The following is a 24,320-nucleotide window of genomic DNA, read 5'->3' as shown; positions in this document are numbered from 1 at the left end:
AAATTAGTCACGGTAAAGTAATGAAGACACTCATAGAATTAAACTTTCAGAGAAACAAAGTTGAGGGAATTTTTTCTTGGTGTCACATATCAAGAATGTGAGAGAGTCTAGATAATGTTTTAAGAGGATGTATCAAGAGAAATGTATGAATTAAACTAAGGTAGTCCTAAGTAAACATTCTATCCTCTGCCAACAATCCGAGGAGGTCCTGAATATACATTGCCAGCTGGTTTCACTTCTTAAAAGGTAGAAAGGTCAAAGATCTCACAAATCTCACTCATTGTTTTCTCTTTTGGACAAACAGAACAGTCAAGTAAATTATCTGAATGGTTACAACTGTACCAATTTGATGAGTGATCACTAAAACCACCACCATTAACAGAGTTAATGCATAGTTATCAATGCAACCTAAAAAAGCCTCCACATTTAGTAACTCACAATCTCTTGGATTAAAATACATTTTTCTAATATCTATTCTAATAGTTTCTAGTATGTAAGATTAACATCTGTATTTTGCATTGGCACCTATATTCAGGAAATGATCTCAGCCAGAAAGATGAGTGATTCAAATGTAGTCAATACAGATTTATAAGTCAGCAGCACATAGGAGGTCAACCTTGTGAATGGACTGACTGCTGGATAATTTTGTGACTCTGTTTCACAAAAGCTACTACTTTTTTTTTTTTTTTAAAGCTACTGCTTCTAAATGCTGAAAATGTCACCAGTGTTAACAAAAACATGCTAAGTTTGACTACCAATGTAGGGTTAAATATGGAAAACTAGTTGATGTCTAAAACAGAGACATCTTATCTATAGAGGAGAGAATTAAAAATAGTTAAAGTTGGACAATTAGGTGTATTTTCATATTATTAGAACCTAACAAATTTAACAAATGAAACCCACAGGAAAAGAGATGATGAAATTCGAGGCATAAATGTGACATGTCAGGATATGACAAATAACAATAAAGTGTCAGTAAAGCTTAAAATAAATGTACAGTCGTAAATAAGTAAACAATTTTCAAGTGTGCAAAACTAGTCAGGAATAAAAGTGCTATGTGGAGACCTGGCTTTCAAATATTTGTTTCGAAAACGTTCAGCTGATGGTGGAAAAACCGACAAGTATGTTAAAAGTAAAAATTTGAAGAATATATAAAACACACTATATCTTACATTATGCCCTTGTCCTATCACTGCTGATCAGAGGCCTATCTAATTACTGTCCTCATGTGATAGATATAACATAAATGGAGGTAAACACAATACAATACCACAAAGGCTGATGTATCTTAAACTGTAAAAAGACTCTTTTCAAGTATACTGTGGGTTTGTGTTTCATCTTAATGTCCCAGGCACTCAATGTTGTTGAGGAATTTGAAAACAGATAACACAATTTTCTACTATTTCTGAGATATATATGTATATCTATATATGTACACATATATCTATATATGTACACATATATAGATATACATATATATATATACACACATACATATGTATATATATATATACGTATATATATATATATATATATATATATATATATATATATATATATATAAATAAGCTTTGCATAATTACCTGGAGTAGTCAGGACATGGAAGTAATGGTTAAAGAAACAAAAGCTACTTAGACTGATGAAAATAAACCCTATCACCGCCACAGTTTAAAGTATTATTTTAATGTGTAAATCCTGGATAATGTTAGAAGAAAAGCTGATGGATTAGCATAACTTGTCTTGGGATCTTGAGGTGCAGATGACTAAAAATACACCTGTGGTCTCTTCTTCACTTTATATTTTAGTGACCCGTATCGCACCTGAAGAGAGAAATGTGTCATTATTACAAATTAGATGATTACTTTTGAACTCAGAACTTAATAGCTCATGATCATAGTAATATTTTTTTAAGCTTTTCTAATATAAACAATCAATTATCCTATAAGTGTGTATTCAAAAGACATGGCTACTTATGTAACATTATAAAAACATTAACTGTTCTTATTTGTGCTTCGCCTGGTAGGTCAATGAACATTGCTCACAATGATCTGACCATTCACTGGAATCCTCCTTTCCAGACACAAAGACAGTATATTATCATAGATAAACTTCTAGTTAGTCCTCATACAGGGTTGGTTCAAAGAAAACTATGTAGTTATTTTTGTCAGTTGCTTTCTTTGCTTAGGCGTAGGGCTGGCACTGGGTGCTCATGACAACCATATGATTTGCTATATAAGAATACCATCTTCTGCTTACAGGGGAAGACTAGGAATTTATCATTTTGCAAACTTCCAGAGATCCTAATATATCCGATCTGAATAAAGAATTTTTTTAATTAAAAATTTTTTAAAAATGTTTTTTATTTATTTATGTTGAGAGAGAGAGAGAGCAGGGGCAGGGGAGGGGCAGAGAGACAGGGAGACAGAGACTCCAAGCAGGCTCTGCACTGTCAGCGCAGAGCCCGAGGCGGGGCTTAAACTACCCAACGGTGAGATCATGACCTGAGCCAAAATCAAGAGTCTGATGCTCAACTGACTGAGCGACCCAGGCACCCCTTGAATAAATAATTTTTTTTAAAAGTTTATTTATTTACTTTGAGGGAGAGATAGAGAGAGCAAGCAGGGGGAGGGGCAGAGGAAGAGAGAGAGAGAATCCCAAGCAGGCTCCACACTGCCAGAGCAGAGCCTGACGTGGGGCTTGAACTCACAAACTGTGAGCTCATGACCTGAGCTGAAACCAAGAGTTAGGTGCTTAACTGACTGAGCCACCCAAGTTCTTCCTGAAGAAAGAATTTTAAATGTAACTGCTGATCTACCAGAATTTTAAATGTAACTGCTGTTCCTTCCTTTATGGATCGCTAATATCCTGGATGATAATGCCTTCAACACCAATCATTAGGAAAACAACTCTGTACGGGACTAACCTCTTTGCGGCCTTTCACGGTTTTCACGGATTTCATGCTTTGCGATCTTCGAAGCCCTTTGTGCGTTAACATCTCATCATCTGAATACGGCCCTTCGGCTTCTTCATCGGTTTTCTCATCTCCGTCTTTCAGCGGAATTCCATAACCTAAACAGGTCAAAACCAGCATGTTTCGGGGAAAGGACACCACTCCATCCGAGCACACTTCGATGCATGGTCTGCATTTGCCTGCTTACTCCTTCCTCTCCCTTTCTCCTCTGGAATGTGCTCCCCGCCCTTTATCATCAATCATTGCCCCGTGCACTATTCTAGATGAGGCTCATAACTCACTTCTTCCCCTGACTATTCCTGTTTTCACCATGCATTTTTCAGAATGATTTTAAATAACTGATTTTTGAGGAGGTAACACTTTGTCCAAAACTCAGGGAACATAAGCAGATCTCCTCCCTGCCCTTTCTCCTTTTCCTGAACTCTAAACAATCTAAGCAATTTTGTGTTTCATTTAGTCATTTGTGCCTTTGACTTTAGTTAGAAATTAAGGGTTTCCTCCCACTGTGTGTCAAAACTTTTGTCAAGATTGGGAAAGGGAGGGTGAACGTAAGGAGTCAGATAAGACCCAAAGGGGCTAGAACTTTGTGAGAGGTTGGGGCGGGGGCAGGCCATGGAGATGTTAAAGCAACACTGTTGCAGCTGCTGAGATGAAAGCCAGCCAGGCAGGCCTCAGCAATTACAAACACCACAGGCTACGATGACAGATGTTAGTCAAAGAAAACAGCCGCATCAGGAAGGTCAGCAAGAGGTCCTGCGGGTGTGCTAACAGGGCGCTGTGTGTTGCGACAAAAGACGGGTCATTGGCCAATATGCAAACTTGCAGGTAGTCAGGCTGGTTATTGTCAGGAAGTCTGACAGCATCCTGATGCCCAAGATTCAGAGACAGGAACACTCCCATTCCTGAAGCAGTGGTTATCAAGCTTAGTAGAGTTTATTAGTAAAGGCACATACTAAGAGTCAGAACTTACTAATACAAAGACTGCTAGGCTTAGGGTGGGGCTGAGAATCTATATTTCTATCAAGTTCCTAGGTGATGCTTATCCTAGGGTCCAGGGCTCGAAACATTTGAGAACCATTGCCTGGATGGAGTAAGAGAGGGGCCCAAGTCTGTGGCAAGAAGAGTGCTAGGCAAGTTATCAAGACAAGGGTGAGGTTACAAGGCCCCATTAAGTTTCAAATTCTCCTTTAATAAAGATAAGGAGCATAAATACCTACATCTTCAGGTGAGAAAAAAGTAGTTTTTCCAGGCTCAGGTGGGGGCAGTGGATGGACTTCTTGCATGTGAAGAAAAAGATACTGAACAAACGTTTATTAATCCGCTCTCCCAGGCCATGAGTAACTTGAAACTCACTGAGCAAACCATGAAGAGTTGTTAATAAGCTTTTCTGTCTCATAATAAGAGACATACCTTTAGATGTAAATTATGCAAGCACAATTTTATGCTGCCAGACTACTAGGCTAAAAATTAGGGAGGATTTGGGGATAGAATCGGTCATGATTTAGGTCAAGATCCATTGTCCCCCCACTCCTCCCCCGTCAGTCCAAGGAATTGTGTTCCAGGAAGAAAAGAGGGCACTTGCCGGGAGCGAGGGCAGGGGGCACACGACTGCTTAGAAGAGCTGCAAGCAGGCCAGTGTGGCCAGGGGAGGGGAACGGTCACTGGTCCTGGGAAGATGCTTCTGATGGGATGGGATTGGAACCTTATTCAAAAGATGATTATATACACACCTTATTCTTTCTTTGTTTCCCAATTTCAGGTAACAAATCTTATTAGCTTTCTAATTATGGTTTCAGAGAAAGTTAATGGATTGATTCATTATTTCACAATATTCAAAAAATTCTGTTTGGCATACAGTGATGAAAAAGACACAACTGTCATCTTTTACCCTAAGAAACTTAGTCCAACAAGGGAAGGGAACAGACTTTAACAGGCATGACAGCACTATAATAGATGCTGTAAATTGAAGATAAGGATGGGGTGGGTGCTATGGGAGCCTACAGTAAGATAATTAACTCAGCCTGGGGGTGGGGGAAAGTGGGCTGTGAGAGAGGACTTCTTGTAGGAGGTGGTGGCTAACTTCTGGAAGGCTCATGATTCAATACAGCCAGCACATGATGGAGTGGGAGAACAAGGCAGGGGAGCGAATACACCACATGCTACTGAGTTTGGACTTCACCAGAGAGCAACGTGGGGGGCCACTGAGGCATTTTAAGCGGACGGGTGATATGATTACACTTGGGTTCTTTCAGAGATTCCTTTTGCACTTTGGGGAATGAAGTGGATGACACAGGACACAGGGAGGTTACTGCAGTATGGCAGGTCAGAGATGACGGGGTCCAAGGAGCAAAGACAGAGACAGGAGCCAGATTTGGGATCCACAAGGAGATGAAATTGACAAGTTTAACTTAGCAATTGATTAAACCAAACTATGCATCAAAGAGCGAGGAGTCAAGTCAAATATCTTCGCTAAAATATGCATTTTTCTATTCCACTTAAAACCTGGAAACGAGTATGTATGAACATTCTGCTGTGAGTGCTGGAAATAGTGTTAATCAAAGTTGTCCAAGGATTTAAAAGTGTTCAGAGTAGGAGGGAGACCTGAGACTATGAGGGAAGCCCAAATCTGGGTGTCCTATCACAGCAGGCGCTCAGTGAGATGGCTGAGTGGTTTACAGGTCTGCCAAGCCCAGGGAAAGCGAAACTAGTGGGGTACTACGGGGCCATACAAAGGTGATGCTAAGTTTACATTAGTGATCTACACTGGACGGAGTCGTTCCACACACATTCCTGAGGAGCAGTGACTGGGGACCCAAGGCTGGGGAGCCTGTATTGCCCGGGGCCCTGTAGATGTCTGGCCAGCTTCAGCCCAAAGCTCTGTTACCATTTTAGGAAACCAGCAGATGCTTTTGCAAACTGACCTGGTATTCACAGCTCACACATGTTACAGTTGGTATATTTTAAGTTTTCCCATCTTATATTAATATAGGTGTAGAATCACAGAAAGTTTGACCTGGAAGGCACCCTGGACCTCTTAGAGGACTTCACTGCCTATTAGCTGTGAGAGCCAAAGTACATCTTGCCTCTCTCTAGGCCTTTCTTTTCTTTTTTAAATGTTATTTTTTATTTTTTGAGAAAGATAGAGGGGGAGAGGGAGAGAGGGAGAGAGGGAGGGAGAGAGAGAGAGAGAGAGAGAGAGCAAGAAGGGGAGGGGCAGAGACAGAGGGAGAGAGAGACTCCAGAGCAGGTTCCGTGTTGCCAGCACAGAGCCCGATGTGGGGCTTGAACCCACAAGCCGTGAAACCATGACGTGAGCCGAAGTTGGACACTTAACTAACTGAGCTACCCAGGCTCACCAGGCCTTTGTTTTCTTAAATGGTAAGGTAGTGAGACAGATGAAAGATGATGGATAAGTTTCCATGTGAATGTGAACTCTGACCCCGTTGAGCTGTTGGGAGCATTATGTTGAGGGGGACTGTGAACTAGTGTCGGAAAGTGCCACAGTCCTTCAGCAATGTCTGCCACCATGGGCACGGGAGCAGGGAGCAGGCATGTCACCCATCTGCCATCTTTGACTAAAGCATCTCTAAGGTCGCTACCTACTCAAATTATTTGAATTCAGAGTTCCAGCCCCAACTGTCTCCCTAAGTGTAGCCTTTTTATAAATTAAAAAGAGAAAGAATAAGAATTTGCTTAGGAACCTTGGATACCTCATTTATGTCATTGACTATGTCAAGGGCTATCTTGACAGGTAATTTAATCTCCTTATGTCTCAGTTTCATCATCTGAAAAATAAGTATAAAATATTTAACCTGTACAGTCATCTTAAGGATTAAGTAAATATGTAAAGCACCTAAAACAAAGAATATGTGCTTTATTTCTTTATGTGCTGGTACTAAAACTGAATATTGAGCCAATTTTAAATAATATGGGAGAAGCAGTTTCTTTGCAGAAAAAACATTCCCACTTATCACAACGTGGTGTTCTTTCAAGGGATGTGAACATCATGTTCAAGGAGTCCATTTTCTTACAGAAATGCATCTGGAGGGAGCTCTTTTTTCCATGGTGACAACATGAAGATTTGAATAGCTTCATCAAAACAGAATTTTTCTTGACCAGCCAACCTCAAACCAGTCAGAGCAGGCCATGAGGAGTTTTCAAAATGGACCCACTTTTCCAAATAATTTGAGTTTGCTTGTGTGAACAAGCAGATCATCTGGGGTAAATGTATTAATCACGTGAACCAGTAAAGAGACTTTGCAATGTGAATGTGATTACCACACTGAAAAACTTATTTTTTTCTTGAGGAATTTTGGAAGTCAATGAAATAAAAAATAATTCACGACCTAAAAATTGAGTACCTGAATTGTTTTTCAAAGGAAAGAGTACTGTTCTTTCTGATTTAGGAAATAGGTTGATTTAAAAAAAAAAAAGATCACTGAAGTCCCATACTCGAACTGAACACTGTTAACATTTTAGCAATACCCTTCCAGACTCTTCCCTATGTATACACATTTGAAAAATAACTTACATATATTAATTCATTTCATCTATTTATTGTGTCTCTACAGTGTTGGATTATAACACACAGATTGTTTTGTTATTGTTTATTTCCCCACAATCTGGATATGTTTTTATGTCAGTAAGTAGAGAATGACATTATCAATTTTCATGGCTAATAAACCATGCTTTTGCTTAACCATTTCTTTTAGGCGTTTAGTTTGTTCCAATATTATGTTACTATAAACAACAAGATAATTGTTCTTGTACCTACATCTTTGAACACTTGTCTGATTATTTCTTTATGACATAGTCTTAGAAGTTTCTTGCTGAGTTAGAGGGAATACATTTTGATAATTATTGCCAGATTGTCATCAAAAGGATTATTCCACTTTAAACTCTCATACAAAGTGTATGAGAGTGTTTGTTTCCCAACATGCTTGCTGTGGTGATTTTCAAACATGTCCACAAATTCTGACACTTTTCTCCTCTTCTATTAAATCTTTTTTCCTTTTTTCTTTTTAAGGTAATCTCTCTGCCCAATGCAGGGCTCGAGCTCACGACCCTGAGATCAAGAGTTGCACGCTCCACCAACTAAGCCAGCCAGGCGCCCCTCCTCCTCTCGTAGGTACCAGTCTCAACAAACTGTCATGAGGCGGAAGTGAGGCTGCATGACTTCTGCCACTTGGGTTGAAACACCCTCTCTGCGAGCTTTTAGCTGCCAGATAAGAAGCCCCCCACACTCTCAGGGACCATGTAGAGAGACGTTGAGAAGGAGAGGCCAGAGAAGCCCCAACTGTTTCAGCCATCACCTGTTTGACTCTTCACAGCTGAAACAGCACACATGTGAATGAAGAAGCCTTTGAGATTCTGACTCGACCCCCAGGTGCTGTTTGTAGCTGCCTAAGACCTTGAGCAAGATCTCCCTCCCTGAGCCCAGTCTCCCCCAGTTCATGAGCAAAAAAATGACTGTGACTTTTTCAGGTCACTGTTTATAGTTCGTTACACAGAAACAGATAACTAGAATAATTACCAACACAGAGAGCACTGCTAATTAAAAAAATATTTTTGCCAATCTGGTGAGGAAAAATTACTGTCATTACTATTTTAATTTACTCTTTCTTTGATTGTGTGTGAGGCTGAATGTCTTTTTCATGCTGTATTCTTTAGTAGAATTAACAATAATTGGCTTGAAAGAATTCTTTGTATTGTTAAAATCTGAACGCTTTGCCTGTATCACATAAGAATATTTCTTCTAGTTTGTTTTGTATGGTATGAAGTATTTTTCCCTTATATGTTATATATATATATTTTATGTAGAAAAACCTCTCAAGTTTTTCCCTTATGTCTTCTAGTTTTGATGTCATGCTTAAGAATTCTGGTTTAAATATATACTCAGGAATTTCCTACTATATTATAGCTTAGTATCTTATATTTAAGTCTTAATCTTTTAAGTATTTTGATGAAAGGTTTGAGATAGAGGAATAACTTCATCTTCTACCCCATCTTCTAAGTCTAGCAATTATCCTAACACCTCCCCCACTTGCCTGAAAGGCCATCATTCTCATCTGATAAATTTCCATGTATATCTTGGACTTATGTTTCTATAGACTGTCTATTATTATCTTCTCTTCAACTCTTCCTATCCTGGAACCTTATCACTTTTTAAAAAAGAAATTTTTTTAATGTTCATTGATTTTTTTTTTTTTAATGTTTTTATTTATTTTTGAGACAGAGAGAGACAGAGCATGAGCAGGGGAGGGCCAGAGAGAGAGGGAGACACAGAATCTGAAGCAGGCTCCAGGCTCTGAGCTGTCAGCACAGAGCCCGACGCGGGGCTAGAACCCACGAACCGTGAGATCATGACCTGAGCTGAAGTTGGGTGCTCAACCAACTGAGCCACCCAGGCGCCCCGTTTGTTCATTGATTTTTGAGAGAGATAGACAGAGCATGAGCAGGGAGGGGCAGAGAGAGACAGAGACAGAATCTGAAGCAGGCTCCAGGCTCTGAGCTGTCAGCACAGAGTCCGATGTGGGGCTCAAACTCTCACGAGCTGTGAGATCATGACCTGAACTGAAGTCAGATGCTTAATCGACTGAGCCACCCAGAAGCCCCTAAAAAAATATTATTTAAAAAAAAATTTTTTTTTTAACGTTTATTTATTTTTGAGACAGAGAGAGACAGAGCATGAACAGGGGAGGGGCAGACAGAGAGGGAGACACAGAATCAGAAGCAGACTCCAGGCTCTGAGCCATCAGCCCAGAGCCCGACGCGGGGCTCAAACTCACGGACCGCGAGATCGTGACCTGAGCTGAAGTCGGAAGCTTAACCGACTGAGCCACCCAGGCGCCCCAGAAAATATTATTTTTTTAATGTTTATTTTTGATAGAGAGAGAGAGAGAGGGAGAGAGAGAGAGAGACAGGGCATCAGCAGGGGAGGTGCAGAGAGAGAGGGAGATACAGAATCCAAAGCAGGCTCCAGGCTTGGAGCTGTCAGCACAGAGCCTGATGCGGGGCTTGAACCTACAAACCGTGAGATCATGACCTGAGCTGAAGTCAGACGCTTAACCAACTGAACCACCCAGGCGCCCCCTAAAAAAATATTTTTAAGACAGATTGTTTTTGTTAAATTTTTTCCTTAGGGAAGAGGGCTCAAAGTATGCAGCATTCTGTAGGAAACTTAGAACTTGTGCAAACTAATGCATATTAAAATTTTAATTTAATAACTGAATAAGTTTCTTTCTTGTACTTCTAGTATTTACTTCATATTTCTCTAATCTTGTTGTTTTAATTTCATGGCTTAAAATCTAACAGAAGACCTAAATAGCATCTTACTATCTTAAAATATTTTAGCCCCATTATTTTAAGTTTAATAGATGAATATCACAAAAACAGCTACGCATTTTCATATTTGTAATCTTGTTTTCATTTAACTATTAGAATATCACTCTTAACCAATTCTAAAGTATAATTATGAATAAACTACTGGTAAAGTTGTCAGATAACTGTTCCAAATCAAGCAAAATATATACAGCAGACTCCATAATCAAAATCAGTATATCTAATTTTAAATGTATATTAAGAAAATGCCTATATTATAAACTACTTTTACACTGTTAATGTATTAAGGATGATGGTTCAAAGTTCACTGGTTCTCATTCTTAAAAATATTACTACCTCAATCAATGGCTAATGCTTAATTACTACCTTTTAGGTAACAGCCACCAACTTGGTAAAGTTATTCATTCTACGGAGAACTCAGAAAAAGTTCACTATTTTTTGTCTGTAAGAAGGGACCGTTGTTTTATTTCTCAAATTGGTTTCAATGTAAAGGGTGATTTTTAACCTCCCTCAAAAGAAAACTACCTAAACACACACACACACACCAAAAAGCCTTGTACCTTAAGGAGTTAATAATATATTAATAAGAAATGTCATAATGATCTTAATTTTCATCTGAGCCTTGAACTATAATTTTCTTATATGTGACAAAATAACTAAGGAGGTATATCTTTTTATTTATGTGTATATTTCTAAGATCAGAATGCTTTATCAAAGTTTTAGAACATATCAACTATGCCATGCTCATAATTTATATTAGAAATACCTACAAGTTAGTTCTTGAACTAGACTATGGAATTTCAACATATTTTCCATTGTAGTAATCCTATTTACAAACTGAGTCACCCTTTGTCACCCACTTAAAACTTTTTATCTTGTGAGTCAATATCCTTATTTGTTCATAGCATTTACAGTAAAGAGTGTTTAACTATAACACTCAGATGTCACCACATGACTTGAGTAGAAAGAGCACTGATCACAAGTCAGAACTGGTGCTGGTGGCAGGGAGGTGGTAATAATCACACCCAAGGTTTCTAAAAATTCATGGCAACACAAGAGGCTACTGTTACTTTCTTAGTTGGATTATCTCTGGAGTCAACAAAAGGCAAGCACCAACTTTATTTAGAGAAAATTTAGAGAACGAGAACTATAGTTAAGCGTAAATTTGCAACATAAGCTTAAAAGTAAATTTCCCTCTGCTCAAATTCAGATAGTTACCATGTATTATTTTAGTACCTACCTGGACTCAAAATTCTAATCCTGAAAGGAAAATATATTAAAACAAACAAACACACCTGCTGATTCACCGGAGACTGATTTACTTTTCTTTTTTGCTTCTTGTAGAGATTGGTATGATCTTTGTCCCACAGGCTCATCCCCTTGGATAGCTGTTAGATCGTGCATACTAAAACTTCGTAAACGTTCCGTTATTGCTCCTTGGCTCTATTTAACAGAGAAGTGAGAGATCCGAGGAAAAAAGTACACTTTAAAATACTTAGTATGCTTACATTTAAATTCCTCCCAACACTTTATCATGAAGCTTTATTGATTTTATTATGAAACTTTCAGAAAAGCTGAAAGAACTGCAGAGTGAACACCCATATATTGTTTACATTTTCCTGTATTTTATCACATATCTACTATCAATTATCCATAAATCCATTAAAAATTTTTTTTTAATGTTTACTTTTGAGAGAGACAGAAACAGAGTGTGAGTGGTGGAGGGCAGAGAGAGAGGGAGACACAGGATCCCAAACAGGCTCCAGGCTCTGAGCTGTCAGCACAGAGCCCGACGTGGGGCTCGAACTCATGGACCGTGAGATCATGATCAGGGCCGAAGTTGGATGCTTAACTGACTGAGCCACCCAGGAGCCCCTCAATCCATTTTTTTTAAAGTTTATTTATTTTTAGAGAGACAGAGACAGAGTGAGTATGGGAATGGCAGAGAGAGAGAGAGAGAGAGAGAGAGAGAGAGAGAGAGAGAATCCCAAGCAGGATCCCAGCTGCTAGCACAGAGCCTGATGTGGGGCTTGAACTCATGAAACCACGAGATTGTGAACTGAGCGGAAACCAAGAGTCAGAAGCTTAACCAACTGAGCCACCCAGGTGCCTCCATCAATTCTTTTTGAAAATGCATTTCAAAGTAAGTTGTAGACATCAGTACATTGCACTCCCAAACATTTCAGTTTTGTAATTTATTTTAAATGTAAAAAAATGTATGATGAGCTTACCCTCAGGGTAGACAGCATCCATTATTTTGCTCTCTCCTAAAACTGGCACTTTGGGGTTTATGATTTAGAATAACTTTTTAAAGTAAAAGACATACTGTTTTAAAGATAAGCTAAGTCAGCAGTGGTAATGGCTCTACTTAGAACAGTAAAAAAAATTAAAAGTCAAAGAATCTTGGATGCAAAATGATATTTAGTTAATGAATTCACTATCTGGCAAGGTGTATGTACTACTATGCAATTTGACTTCAAATCATTTTAAAGCCTTAACAATATGATAGACAATGGGCACATGTGGGTATTTAATTTAAATTAACTAAAATTAAACTTAAAATGTAGTTTCTTACTTGCACATTTCAAATGCTCACTAGCCACATGTGACTAGAGGCTACTGTATTGGATAGAGCAGATACAGAACATTTCCATCACTACAGACAGTTCAGTGATTTTCATCACTGCATGGCTTTGAAAGAGACCCTTCTGAACTTTACAGACCTAATTACATTTCTTTCCCAAATATAAAGAGAAAAAATAATTTCTAAATTTACCCACTTTGAAAATTTGCATAGCATACAGATGACTCATTTATAGCTGCTTTAAAAATATTCTTTTAAAGGTTTTTTTTACTCCTATTATTTCTTCTCACACATGCGAATTTATGATGGCCTCTAGTTATGATGTTACTGTAGAAACTCATCCATAATGGTCCATCTCTAAATTTCCAGATTTCAAAGCCTGAGGCACTATAAACATTTGGACGTTACTGTATTTTACACTGAAAAAAGATCTTCATTCAACTACTCTACTTCATATCATATTCATATTATGTCAAAACCAAAGGCTATTCCTATACCCCACTTGGACTTTGTATTTCTACTATATTTTTTACATTGTGAAAAGAAATGATTAAATTAAAGGGTCTGCATCCTCAATAAAAATAATTGGGTCCCATATATCTTTCCATTCTTGTCATGCCATATGTCCATCAACTGACAAATAGATAAAGAAGATGTGGTATATATGTACAATGGAATATTACTCAGCAATCAGAAAGAACAAAATCTTGCCATTCACAACAATGTGGAGGGAATTAGAGTGTATTATGTTAAGTGAAATAAGTCAGTCAGAGAAAGAAAAATACTGTATGATTTCCCTCTTATGTGGAATTTAAGAAACACAACAGATGATGAACATAGGGGAAAGAAAAAAAAAAAAAACAGAGAAGGAGGCAAACCATAAAACACACTCTTAACAACAGAGAACAAACTGAGGGTTGCCGGAGGGAGGTGGGCAGGGGATGGGCTATATGGGGGATGGGCATTGAGGAGAACACTTGCTGTGTTGACCACTGGGTGTCATATGTAAGTGATGAATCACTAAATTCTACTCTTGAAACTAATATTACACTGTATGTTAACTAACTAAAATTTAAATAAAAACTTGAAATATAATAAATAAGTAAGTAAATACTCTTGTCACGGTTTAATCCATTGTACTTTCTTCCACTTTATCAGATGTCCCTTTAAAGACACGTGAAAGAAGACATCAGAGACACACTAAAAGGAAATGACCAGTGCACATCTGAAACAGACCCTTTTATTTTCTCACAATTGTCACTTTCTCTAGCCCACCTTTGTATTTCTGTGCCCCCTCACAGCAATTCTTGGCTTTCTACCTACTGCCAAACAGATGGTAACTGGTATGCACATCTAGGACACCCTCTATCTGACTCAGGTGCTTTCCAAGACTGGCTGTAACCATACAAACCCTCTCCCTCAAGAAAGAACATCTCAGAATGCAAGTAAGTCAAACTGCCACTGAATCAATCTAACATGGTATCATCTACAAACTTTGGTATCTTTAACGAGTATAATCAATAAATTAGTTAGAGCATGCCTCACAAGTGAACTCACACATTATTGTTAGTTCTATTGCTGTGCTGTGTATATCCTGTCTTCAGAGGAGGAATTTCAGAAATTAATTTTAGGCTTCTTGCATTCTCCTAGCATACTGGTATGGTACTGATGGTGAGCATGTAATAAGTAAACTAAATATTCTTTTTATGCCTCTTCTTTTTCATTGCTCTTGATTGCTAGAGAGTTTTCCATAGACAGCAGTGGGTTTTAATGTACGCACTGGCCTGGATAAGAGAGGTTCGGCAGTGAACTCCAGGTGTGGTCGTGGGTATTCACGCTGGTAGACTACACCATCCACAAGGGGTTTGCTGTGAGTTTAGATTAAAGGTGAGCAATGACCGACCCTGAGGTATCTGGATGAGCTATTTACAGCCTGAATTTTAATGGAGTTCTTAAGTAACCAAATCTGTAGCCCAGGTATTATCAATGTCCTCAAGACTTAAAGGAAGGCCAAGTACTGTAGGGAAAAGCAAAAGGGGGCTGTACACACTTTCTGAGGACTCCCAACACTTCAAAAGTCATTATCACCTCAAAAAACTGGGTTTTCCACTATATATGTTCTCAGGGGCTCAGAATAGAACTAATGTGTGAAGAGAGAATGCTGTATTGTGAACTTCAGAAACATGACATAAATTATAAATATCCAATGTGATCACTTTAAAGAAGTGTAATTTTAAAATATTCACATTTAGAGGCAGGCCTATTCCCTCCAATTTTAATATCTTCAGCACAAAAAAGTCTACTAAAAAGAAATTATGTTCATAATAAAATGTTAAGTGGAAATCCCTCTCCCTGACCTCTGAATTCTAAATCACATCCATAATATAGTTACAAGTATGTAGTTGTACAAGTATAACTACAAGTTACAAGTAGTATGGTTTAATGAGGCAGCAAAAATACGCAAAAATAGAAACTGTATGATGTTTAGGCAGATGGGATGGGCGATTTTATTCTTTTTCTCAACAATTTCTTTAATATTAAAAAATTAGTCATAAATAGATGGTATAGTGAAGTTTTTATTTGTTTGTTGTCTTAGATTTGAATACTATTTATTATAAACTGGATGAGATCCTGGTTTCTTTTAATTTCCTCCAATGCCTGGCTACAACTCTCCAAATGAATGAACATTTTCTAGTTTCATGGTGAAGTTTTAATTGTATTGTGTGCACTGTAAGAATTTCTGATCTATTTTCTGCTCATCTTCCCTATATCCACTCCCTTACTCCCATCATTAAGAGAAACACTGTTTTCTATTTTGAGGGAACAAGTAGGTTTTATAGTTGCTTGTCAATAACAATGCTAAAAGTACTGAGGTTTTGTTTAAATTAATAATGCTTTATTTATTTTCTTCTATTTGGTTTATACTGTATTAAGCAAGAAGTATAAGAAAAATGAAGAAACGTTCTAGTTTGCAGAGCAAAAGATGTGTGGAAACATTAGTCTTAGTCATTAGTCAATAAGGAGGAAGGGAGTTACCATCCACAAAGAAAGTCAATATCTCAGATTTTAGGTCCTATTCTCTACAGAATTGCATGTACGCTGCTTGTGTTAAAATTGATCCTAAAAATTGAAGAGAAAGGAACAGAAAGATTACGATGAGAACACAAAAATCAAAATAATTAAGAACACTTTTGCAGAATAGTTTACATTAAAAATGATCATCACCAGCAGCAGTGTTCCTAAACCCTTTGGGTGACTGAAAGTTCTCAGGGTTTGAACTTGAATGGGCCCAGAACATCCGTTTAAAATGAGAATGCGGGGCACCTGGGGGGGCTGAGTCCGTTGGTTGCCTGACTCGTTGGTTGCCTGACTCGTGGTTTTAGCTCAGGTGAAGATCTCCCTGTTCCTGAATTTGAGTCCTGCATGGGGCTCTGTGCTGACAGTGAGGAGCCTACTAAGGATTCTCTCTCTCCCTCTCTCTCTCTGCCCCACCCACGCATGCACACTCTCTCTCTCTCTTTCTTACTCTCAAAATAAATTAATTAATTAAAATGAGAACACTTATAAGGGGCTGACTGGGTTGGGGTCCTGGGTTCAGATCTAACACATTCATCCTCTGGGAAATATTCTTCAGCTGAGAAGTGGTAAAAGGGGACCCCGTATGTATAACTAATTCCAACTTTGCTACTCCCAAACAATTCTTTGTTTTTTTTATTATTTATTTACTTTTTTTTTTAAATTCTGCTTTTGTTTAAATACTTCATTTCCTGGTTAAACACTGTTAAAATTATTATATTTTGTGTTAAATAAGAATTTACTGAGCTTATTGGGTTTTATATAAAAACTTCAACTTACTCTCTTATTTTTTTAAGAATTTAAAAACAATCTTTGTAATCTTACAAGCAAGCTTTTACAGAATAATTTTTACTATACTGTTCAATAATGAATAAGCTCTATTTCTTGTTGATCTCTGACATACTACATTAAAATGCAGACAAGGTTACTTCCAAGTTTTTAGCGAAATATCCTTTTCTTCTAAGGACATTCGAGAATTAATCTGATTAAGCCTAGAATGGAATTGATTGCATTCCTGTTAAGTGAATAATAAATTTTAGTGGTTTTAAGATTAAAGCAATAAAGGGCCGCCTGGGTGGCTCAGTCAGTTAAGCATCCAGCTTCAGCTGGGGTCATGATCTCGCAGTTCGTGGGTTCAAGCCTGGCGTTGGGCTCTGTGCTGACAGTTCAAAGCCTGGAGCGTGCTTTGGATTCTGGGTCTCCCCCTCTCTCTGCTCCTCCCCCACTTGTGGTCCCTCTCTCTCAAAAATAAACATTAAAGAGTATATATGTATATCTATATATATTTATCAAAGAACATCTGTAACAGACAAAAACATAAAAAAGGAAGTATATTATTTGTAGCCCACACCAAACTATCTATACATATTTATATGTCCTTTCCATTTTTTCTGACTCATTGTACCTTTAGAGCAGGCTTTCTCAGTCTCAGCACTGCTGCTGTTTTGGAGCTGGATCACAGGATATTAAGCAGCATTCCTGACTTCTACCCCCTAGACACAAGTTGTGACAACCCCAGTTGTGACAACCCCAAATGTCTCCAGACATTGCCAAATGTTCCTTTGGGGGCAAAATCTTCTCCCAGTGAGAGAACCAACTACTGTTTTGGAACTAGAAGAGGTTTCAGAAGTCAGGTATCACCTCTTTGTTTTATAGGTAAGAAAATTAAAACTTAGATCAGTGCAGATGATCTGCCCCAAATCTCATGACTAATTAGGGCAGAACCAGGGCTAGAAAATGCAGATAACCAGACTATTGGTGAATTAAATATTCGTTATAACATTCTGCTTCCCTAGATTGTAGGGAAAATAGTTTGACCCTTCTTTCCATTGTCTGGACAAATGCTCTCTTTTTAAATGGATGATACTAAGCCTGTGAATATCCTCAAATCCTTTCACAAACAGAAAGTCATTAAGGCAGACAGCAAGATGTCAGGATTTGGACCTAATCATCATCATCATTTAAAGTTTATTAGCTTTTAGCAATTTTACCTGGAAGGCTCTAATTTCTGTGATAATTGATTTTTTAAAATAATATTTGCTAAATAGTTTGCCAAGAAAAGGCTGCCAGAGAAAAGTCAGAGATGGTTAATATGACGTTATAATGGTACTTTTCTTCATTGGCCCTTTATCTGGTAGTAATGTTGCTCATCTGTACAAAAGCCACCTGCATTTCTCATGTGAAAGCTATGGAATGCTGAACATCCTCAGCAAAATCCTTGAAGGTCCTTCATATGTCTCTGCTTTGCTCAGCCAAAATAAACTTGTACACTGACCTTGTGAACAGATGCCTGGTAATGAGGTCACAGAACTGAGTAACATTTTCAGAAAATTGCTTTACGGTGTAATAAATGTTCTGATTAGATTCCTATTTTCATCTTTAACATGCTCAGGTGGTTCAACTTGGGAATCCTAGTCAGGGAGTATTACCGATCTTTAAAGGTCATACCAAGAGTCCAATCATTTTTAGCCTGAAAGATATTTTTAACAAACTATATGTTGTAAAAATCATAAATTAATTCTCAAGCTTTACTACTGGCTTTCTTGGAGTTTCTCCTTAAACTTGACCTATTTTCTATTTCAGTTTCAATTTACTCTTTAGTATGAAGTGTCTGGTTCAGTGATTTCTTCCATCATAGGGCCTTTCTATGACATCTCCAGAGATGAAACTAATTTCACTTACATGAAAATAGGCACAGTACAAACTGAGGCAAATAGTGTTAACATTATGCTATGTTTGGCATATTTAATGCCTATTCCTAATGAATAAAATCCAGGCTGAAGCCAACATTCACAGTGTTCATGCTGAGAATGGTGAGGGCTACCTGACATATAGTGATCTTGATAACAAAAGGACCACCACATCACAGACAAGGAGGGAAAGTTCCAAAACGAATTCAAATTATGGGACATGCATTTGATTTGCAGTGGTAACTTAGATGAATGATTCGTATGCTATTTCCTGCCTTTGAATGGAAAGGTGGTTTTATGATGCTAAATATATAGATAAACACAAACCATGAATCACAAAGAAGAAAGCAGAGAAATATAGGTATAGGATTGCTTTTATAGCCTTTCTAAAGGAAAGTATTTCTGTGAGTTAATGCTTATTTTAATAATGGAGGGCAAGGGGAAAGCTTTTAGCAACCAAAGATGAGATAAAATTTTCAGTTAATGAAAACAGACATTCAGCGAGACAGCAGGCAGTGAGAGTAGTGACCGTATCTATCTTGTTCTCGGCTGCATCCCCAGCACCGACCATACAGTAGGCATTAAACCAGCAGATGTTGAATAAATGTGCAGGATGCTAAACACTGATGGCAGCAAAGAATAAAATAAAAACAAATGAGGAAGGGATGGGGATAAGACAATATAGTGGGGAGTAAGCAAGCAGGCTTGTGGAGAAAGATGTGTAGGGAGAAGAGAGAATCTTAAGCAGGTTCCATGCCCAGTATGGGGCCCCACAACGTGTGAGATTATTACCTGAGCCAAAATCAAAAGTTGGACCTTAACTGACTGTGCCACCCAGGTGGCTCTAGTGGGGATTTTTCTGATCCCCCACATAGAGGGTTTGGAAGCAATAAACATAAGTGAAAGTAAAACACATATCCCATGAAATAGTCACAATATGTATGTAGGAAGGTGTTTCACAGAGTAGCAGGACTAGAAACTACATTTAAGTGTTGAATTGAGTAGGAAAAATGGGATTTGTATGCTTCTACATTTCCCAAAACAATGTTCTAAAATGTCCATATTTTCTAAGCACTTTTTCAAGTTGAAATTTAATGTTTAGGTTTTTGCCATAGAATCATGTTGAGTGATGCTTTTAAAAATGTTAAACTGAGAAAGCATCTTCGTGGCGGGGTGGGGGGGTAATAATACATGTACCATTTGACCCTTGAACAATGTGGGGGTTATGGGCATCAACTACCGGGCAGTGAAAAATCTGCCTACAAGTTTTGACTCCTTTGAATGGAAGCCTCACTAGTACCAGCCGATTAACATGTATTTTGTATGTTACATGTATTATATACAGTGCTCTTACAATAAAGTGAACTAGGGAAAAGAAAATGCTACTGAGAAAATCTTAAGGAAGAGAAAATACATATAGAGGACTGTATTGAATTTATTGAAAAAAACTGGCATGTAAGTGGACCCAGGCAGTTGAAACCCTTATTGTTCAGGGATCAACTATACTTCATTTGTAAAGTCAAATAAAAGTACATTTTATAACAAAGGAAAGCAACAGGCTTTCTTGTTTTGTCCCTGGTCCCCTTCTCCTCTGTATCCTCTTGAAGGCACCACTTTAAACCCTCTACTTTCCAGGGCACATGGGTGGCTCAGTCGGTTGAGTGTCTGACTTCGGCTCAGGTCATGATCTCAGGGTTTGTGAGTTTGAGACCCGTATCGGGCTCTGTGCTGACATCTCAGGGCCTGGAGCCCTCTTCAGATTCTGTGTCTCCTCCCCTCTCTGCCCCTCCCATGTTCATGCTCAGTTTCTGCCTCTTTTTTTTTTTTGAATGTTTATTTATTTTTGAGAGAGACAGAGACAGAACGCGAATGGGTTAGGGGCAGAGAGAGAGGGAGACACAGAATCCGAAGCAGGCTCCAGGCTCCAAGCTGTCAGCACAGAGTGCAACGTGGGGCTCGAACTCACGAGCTGTGAGATCATGACCTAAGCCGAAGTCGGATGCTCACCAACTGAGCCACCCAGGCGTTCCTCTCTGTCTCTTAATAATAAATAAATGTTAAAAAAAAAAAAAAATTAAACCCTTTACTTTCCTAGCTGACAGGTGAGGATTTTCTTTCTCTTCCACTTCCTTTTCTCCTTCCTCCACCTTCCTGAGAGAGCAAAATCACAGTTGTTCAATCTACAGTCTGTGTTCTCATGATTCTGATATAAACGCTGCTTGCTGCTGGGCCTAGTCATGCTCCATTATTACACTTCCTTTCTTATATAACTTTTGTTATTTTCCAGAGTCAACAATTATCCCGTTTTTAAAATACTCCTTTGATTAGTCATGCTATGCCTCCCTCTTCACATTGCCTCCAGTATATTTTTCGTGGTGTTCAGTGTCTTCTGACTGGCTGTAGCATGTGCTGACTAATTTAAGTATCATCCCTGCATAGGGTTAAACCTATTAGATACTCTCATCCTCATACGTTCCCCTGAGATACCTCTCCTGGCACCCTGCACCCATCACATCCAATTTCGGCCAATTGCACTTGACTTGCTATGTAGATGTACATTCTGGGAAGTACTGTCCCCTCCCTTCTGTGCTAGATACCCTATCTCCTGATCCCATGGGTTTCCTTCTTCATGGATTATTCCCTAATTGTGGCAGAGCATATCTACCCTGACAAAGAATTTAGGAGGTAAATTTTGTGACTTTGCATATGCTTTAAAAAAAAAATTAGATTGATTCTAAGCTCACACATGACTGAGAGCTTGACTGTTTCAGAATGTGAGGGTGAAAATTATGGTATCACGGATGGTATTATTCTTTGGTCTTCAAGCTTCCATTGTCACTATTCAGAAATTTAATGCCTTTCCGATTCTTGGTCATTTGGATGTGACATACTTTTTATCTTTGGAATCTTTAAACACTTTTTCCTTGTCTCTGGTGTCTCTGGACTATTCCAATGACCTTGCTTACAGTCAGTCTTTTATTCATTCATTGTGCTGGGTACTATGTGGGTTCTTTCTATTTTTTTTTTTTTTTTTTTTTTTTTTAAGTAAGGTTCATACCCAGTGCAGAGTCCAGGGCATAGCTTGAACTCCCAAGGTGAGATCAAGACCAGAAATGAGATCAAGAGTCAGATGCTTAACTGTCTGAGCCACCCAGAGGCCCCGTGGGTTCTTTCAATCTAGAAATCATGTCCTTCAGTTCTGGGAAATATTATTGTAGTATTTCTTCAATAACTGCATCTGTGGTCTTGTGGTAGAATTTCTAGTTGTTGAATATTATGTCTCTTGGATGCTCTTTTTTAGGACATATGGAAATCAGGAATGTATTCTCATTAAGCAAGAAAAAAAAGCAAATGAACTTCTTTTACAATGGATAACAGTCCAATAAGATTTAAAATCTTTAGTATTAAAATTTAAAATTTTTAGTATATCTATACTAATAAAAGAAAAAGCCTTTAAAAGTCAGGTAGCAGGTAAACTATTCTTCACTAAAGTGCTGATAGTTAATAATTATTAATGATACAGTTGTCTTACATGTCTAGGGCTGCATAGTTAATAAGTTTACACTTAATTCTGAATGTAACACTTCTGGGGATATAATCTGAATATAATTTAGATATTTAATGTTTATTTTTGAGAGAGACAGAGAGAGAGGGAGAGGGAGGGGGGAGAAAGGGGAAGAGAGAGAGAGAGAGGCAGAGAGAGAGAGAGAGAGAGAACAAGTGGGGAGGGGCAGAGAGAGAGGGAGACACAGAATCTGAAGCAGGCTCCAGGCTCTGAGCTGTCAGCACAGAGCCTGACGTGGGGCTCAAACTCACAAACCGTGAGATCATGACCTGAGCCAAAGTCGGATGCTCAACCAACTGAGCCACCCAGGTGCCCCGAATATAATTTTGGGTTTTAATTTTGTTGATCATATTAATTGTACTTGAGCCAAAGTTCACTCTGAAAAATTAAGGATCATTCTGGAAACCCCACCGACATTTTATATCCCATCACCATTGCTATTATGCAGAATCACCACTTAGAATATTTATTTCCATAGCATTGTTATTTTAGTTCAAGATAACCAAGTTGAAAAAGTCTAACTCAGAAGCTGGAATACTATTTAATCTCAATTTAACTTCATAGCAACAAACTCAAATTTTCACTTGAAAGAGAGACACACACACATGATATTAATGTTTATTGGACTCCTACTATGTTTTGGCAAGCACTGTGCTTTTTCATATGCTCTGGCAGACAGGTATATTACCCCTCTTTTATACATGAAGCAACCAGTGAATACAGAGGTTAAGTAAATCACCAATAGTTATTTAAAAAGTCACACTCAGCATTTTCGGGATCTGAAGCCTGTTTTCTTTCCATATACTACACACCAAAATCAATTACGCTATGGTATTCAAAATAAACCACACCAATTACTACATGCAAAGAAATCCAAAAGCCATAACGCAAGTTTTCACAGAAGGCATACATTTGATAACTTCACTTGCAAAAAAACACAACACATGACATTAGTAACTGGCTAAGTAAAATCTCAAGTTTTAAGAACAGAATTTTTTCATGCCTTATTTTGAATAATCAGTTACCTCAAATTGGTTGAAGTAGGGGTGCAGGAGTAAGCCAGAAATCCTACCAAGATATTGCCATCGGGAGAGAGAGAGAGAGAGAGAGAGAGAAAGAAAGAGAGAGAGAGAGAGAAAGAGACCAGAGACAGGGAAAGAAAGAATGGTCATCTTTACTATAGGTGATTTACTCAACCTTATTTTAAGGCTATAAAGTAGGAAAATTATGACAAAATGACATCTTCAGGTATGGTTTTATATATTAACTAGCTCTCATTTTGTGATCAGTTAAGACTTTCAGAATATTGAGCAGTTATAAAACACATGCATTAAAATGTTTTTTAAATTATCATTTACATTTACATTACAAAAATAAGCAAAGCAAAATTCTGCCAAAAGTTTATAATGATCTAGAATAAAAAGCCACCCTACTTTGTCCATTGACTTAATGTGACATTGAATAAAAAACATAAATAATTACCTTCACCGCTGCAGTGACAGCAGCAGTGGCTGCGAAAGCTAAACCTTGCCGCCCGAAGTTTACCACGGTCTCATAGCCCCGCTCCTTTGCTTGTACAATATAGTCATCAATCTCCTGGGGGAAAAACAAACAAACTCATGGGTATAAATTTTATTTAACAATAGTGTCAACAAGCCAAAAACAAGGACTTTTCCCCGAAGATATAATAGTTTTACTTGTTTAATAGCACAAAACATGTGATGATGTCCATTTCTAACAAATGATTTATGGATTTATAGATCTTACCCTTTCCTTTGAAGAAAGAAGTGGATGAAGGAATTTTCTATATATTAAACTTGCTCCTTTGGTATAGGGAGAGAGCAGCCATATGACAAAAGCAATCTTAAGCTCATAGTACAGGGGGAACCTAACAAGAAAAAATTCAAAAAAACCACTGGTGAAAATAAACTACAATGAGGAAATCAATCTCTCTCTCTCTCTCTCTCTCTCTCTCTCTCTCACACACACACACACACACACACCCTTTCTTTTAAGAAAGTTCAGTCATTGTATTAAGTTTTCACATGTAAAAGTGAGTGATTAAGGAAATAACTATGTTTGAATTGACGAATT

General features: G+C 38.0%; 1 protein-coding gene across 6 annotated transcripts in view; it reads right to left on the bottom strand.

The window, feature by feature from the left end:
* Nucleotides 1–1,662: 1,662 nt before the first annotated feature.
* Nucleotides 1,663–24,320, bottom strand: part of REEP3 (receptor accessory protein 3) — a 93,722-nt gene continuing 71,064 nt past the window's right edge. For all 6 annotated transcript variants that reach the window (XM_042909331.1, XM_042909333.1, XM_042909332.1 and 3 more), the window contains 5 exons: nt 23,994–24,114; nt 23,709–23,822; nt 11,608–11,755; nt 2,924–3,069; nt 1,663–1,820 (listed from right to left, as the gene is read on the bottom strand). In XM_042909331.1, coding sequence (XP_042765265.1) covers nt 1,764–1,820; nt 2,924–3,069; nt 11,608–11,755; nt 23,709–23,822; nt 23,994–24,114 — 586 coding nt within the window. In that variant the 3' untranslated portion in view covers nt 1,663–1,763. The remainder of the gene's footprint in view (nt 1,821–2,923; nt 3,070–11,607; nt 11,756–23,708; nt 23,823–23,993; nt 24,115–24,320) is intronic.

This window comes from Panthera leo, chromosome D2 (genome assembly GCF_018350215.1).
Source record: "Panthera leo isolate Ple1 chromosome D2, P.leo_Ple1_pat1.1, whole genome shotgun sequence".
Lineage (NCBI taxonomy): Eukaryota > Metazoa > Chordata > Mammalia > Carnivora > Felidae > Panthera > Panthera leo.
This window is presented reverse-complemented; position numbering and strand designations above follow the sequence as displayed.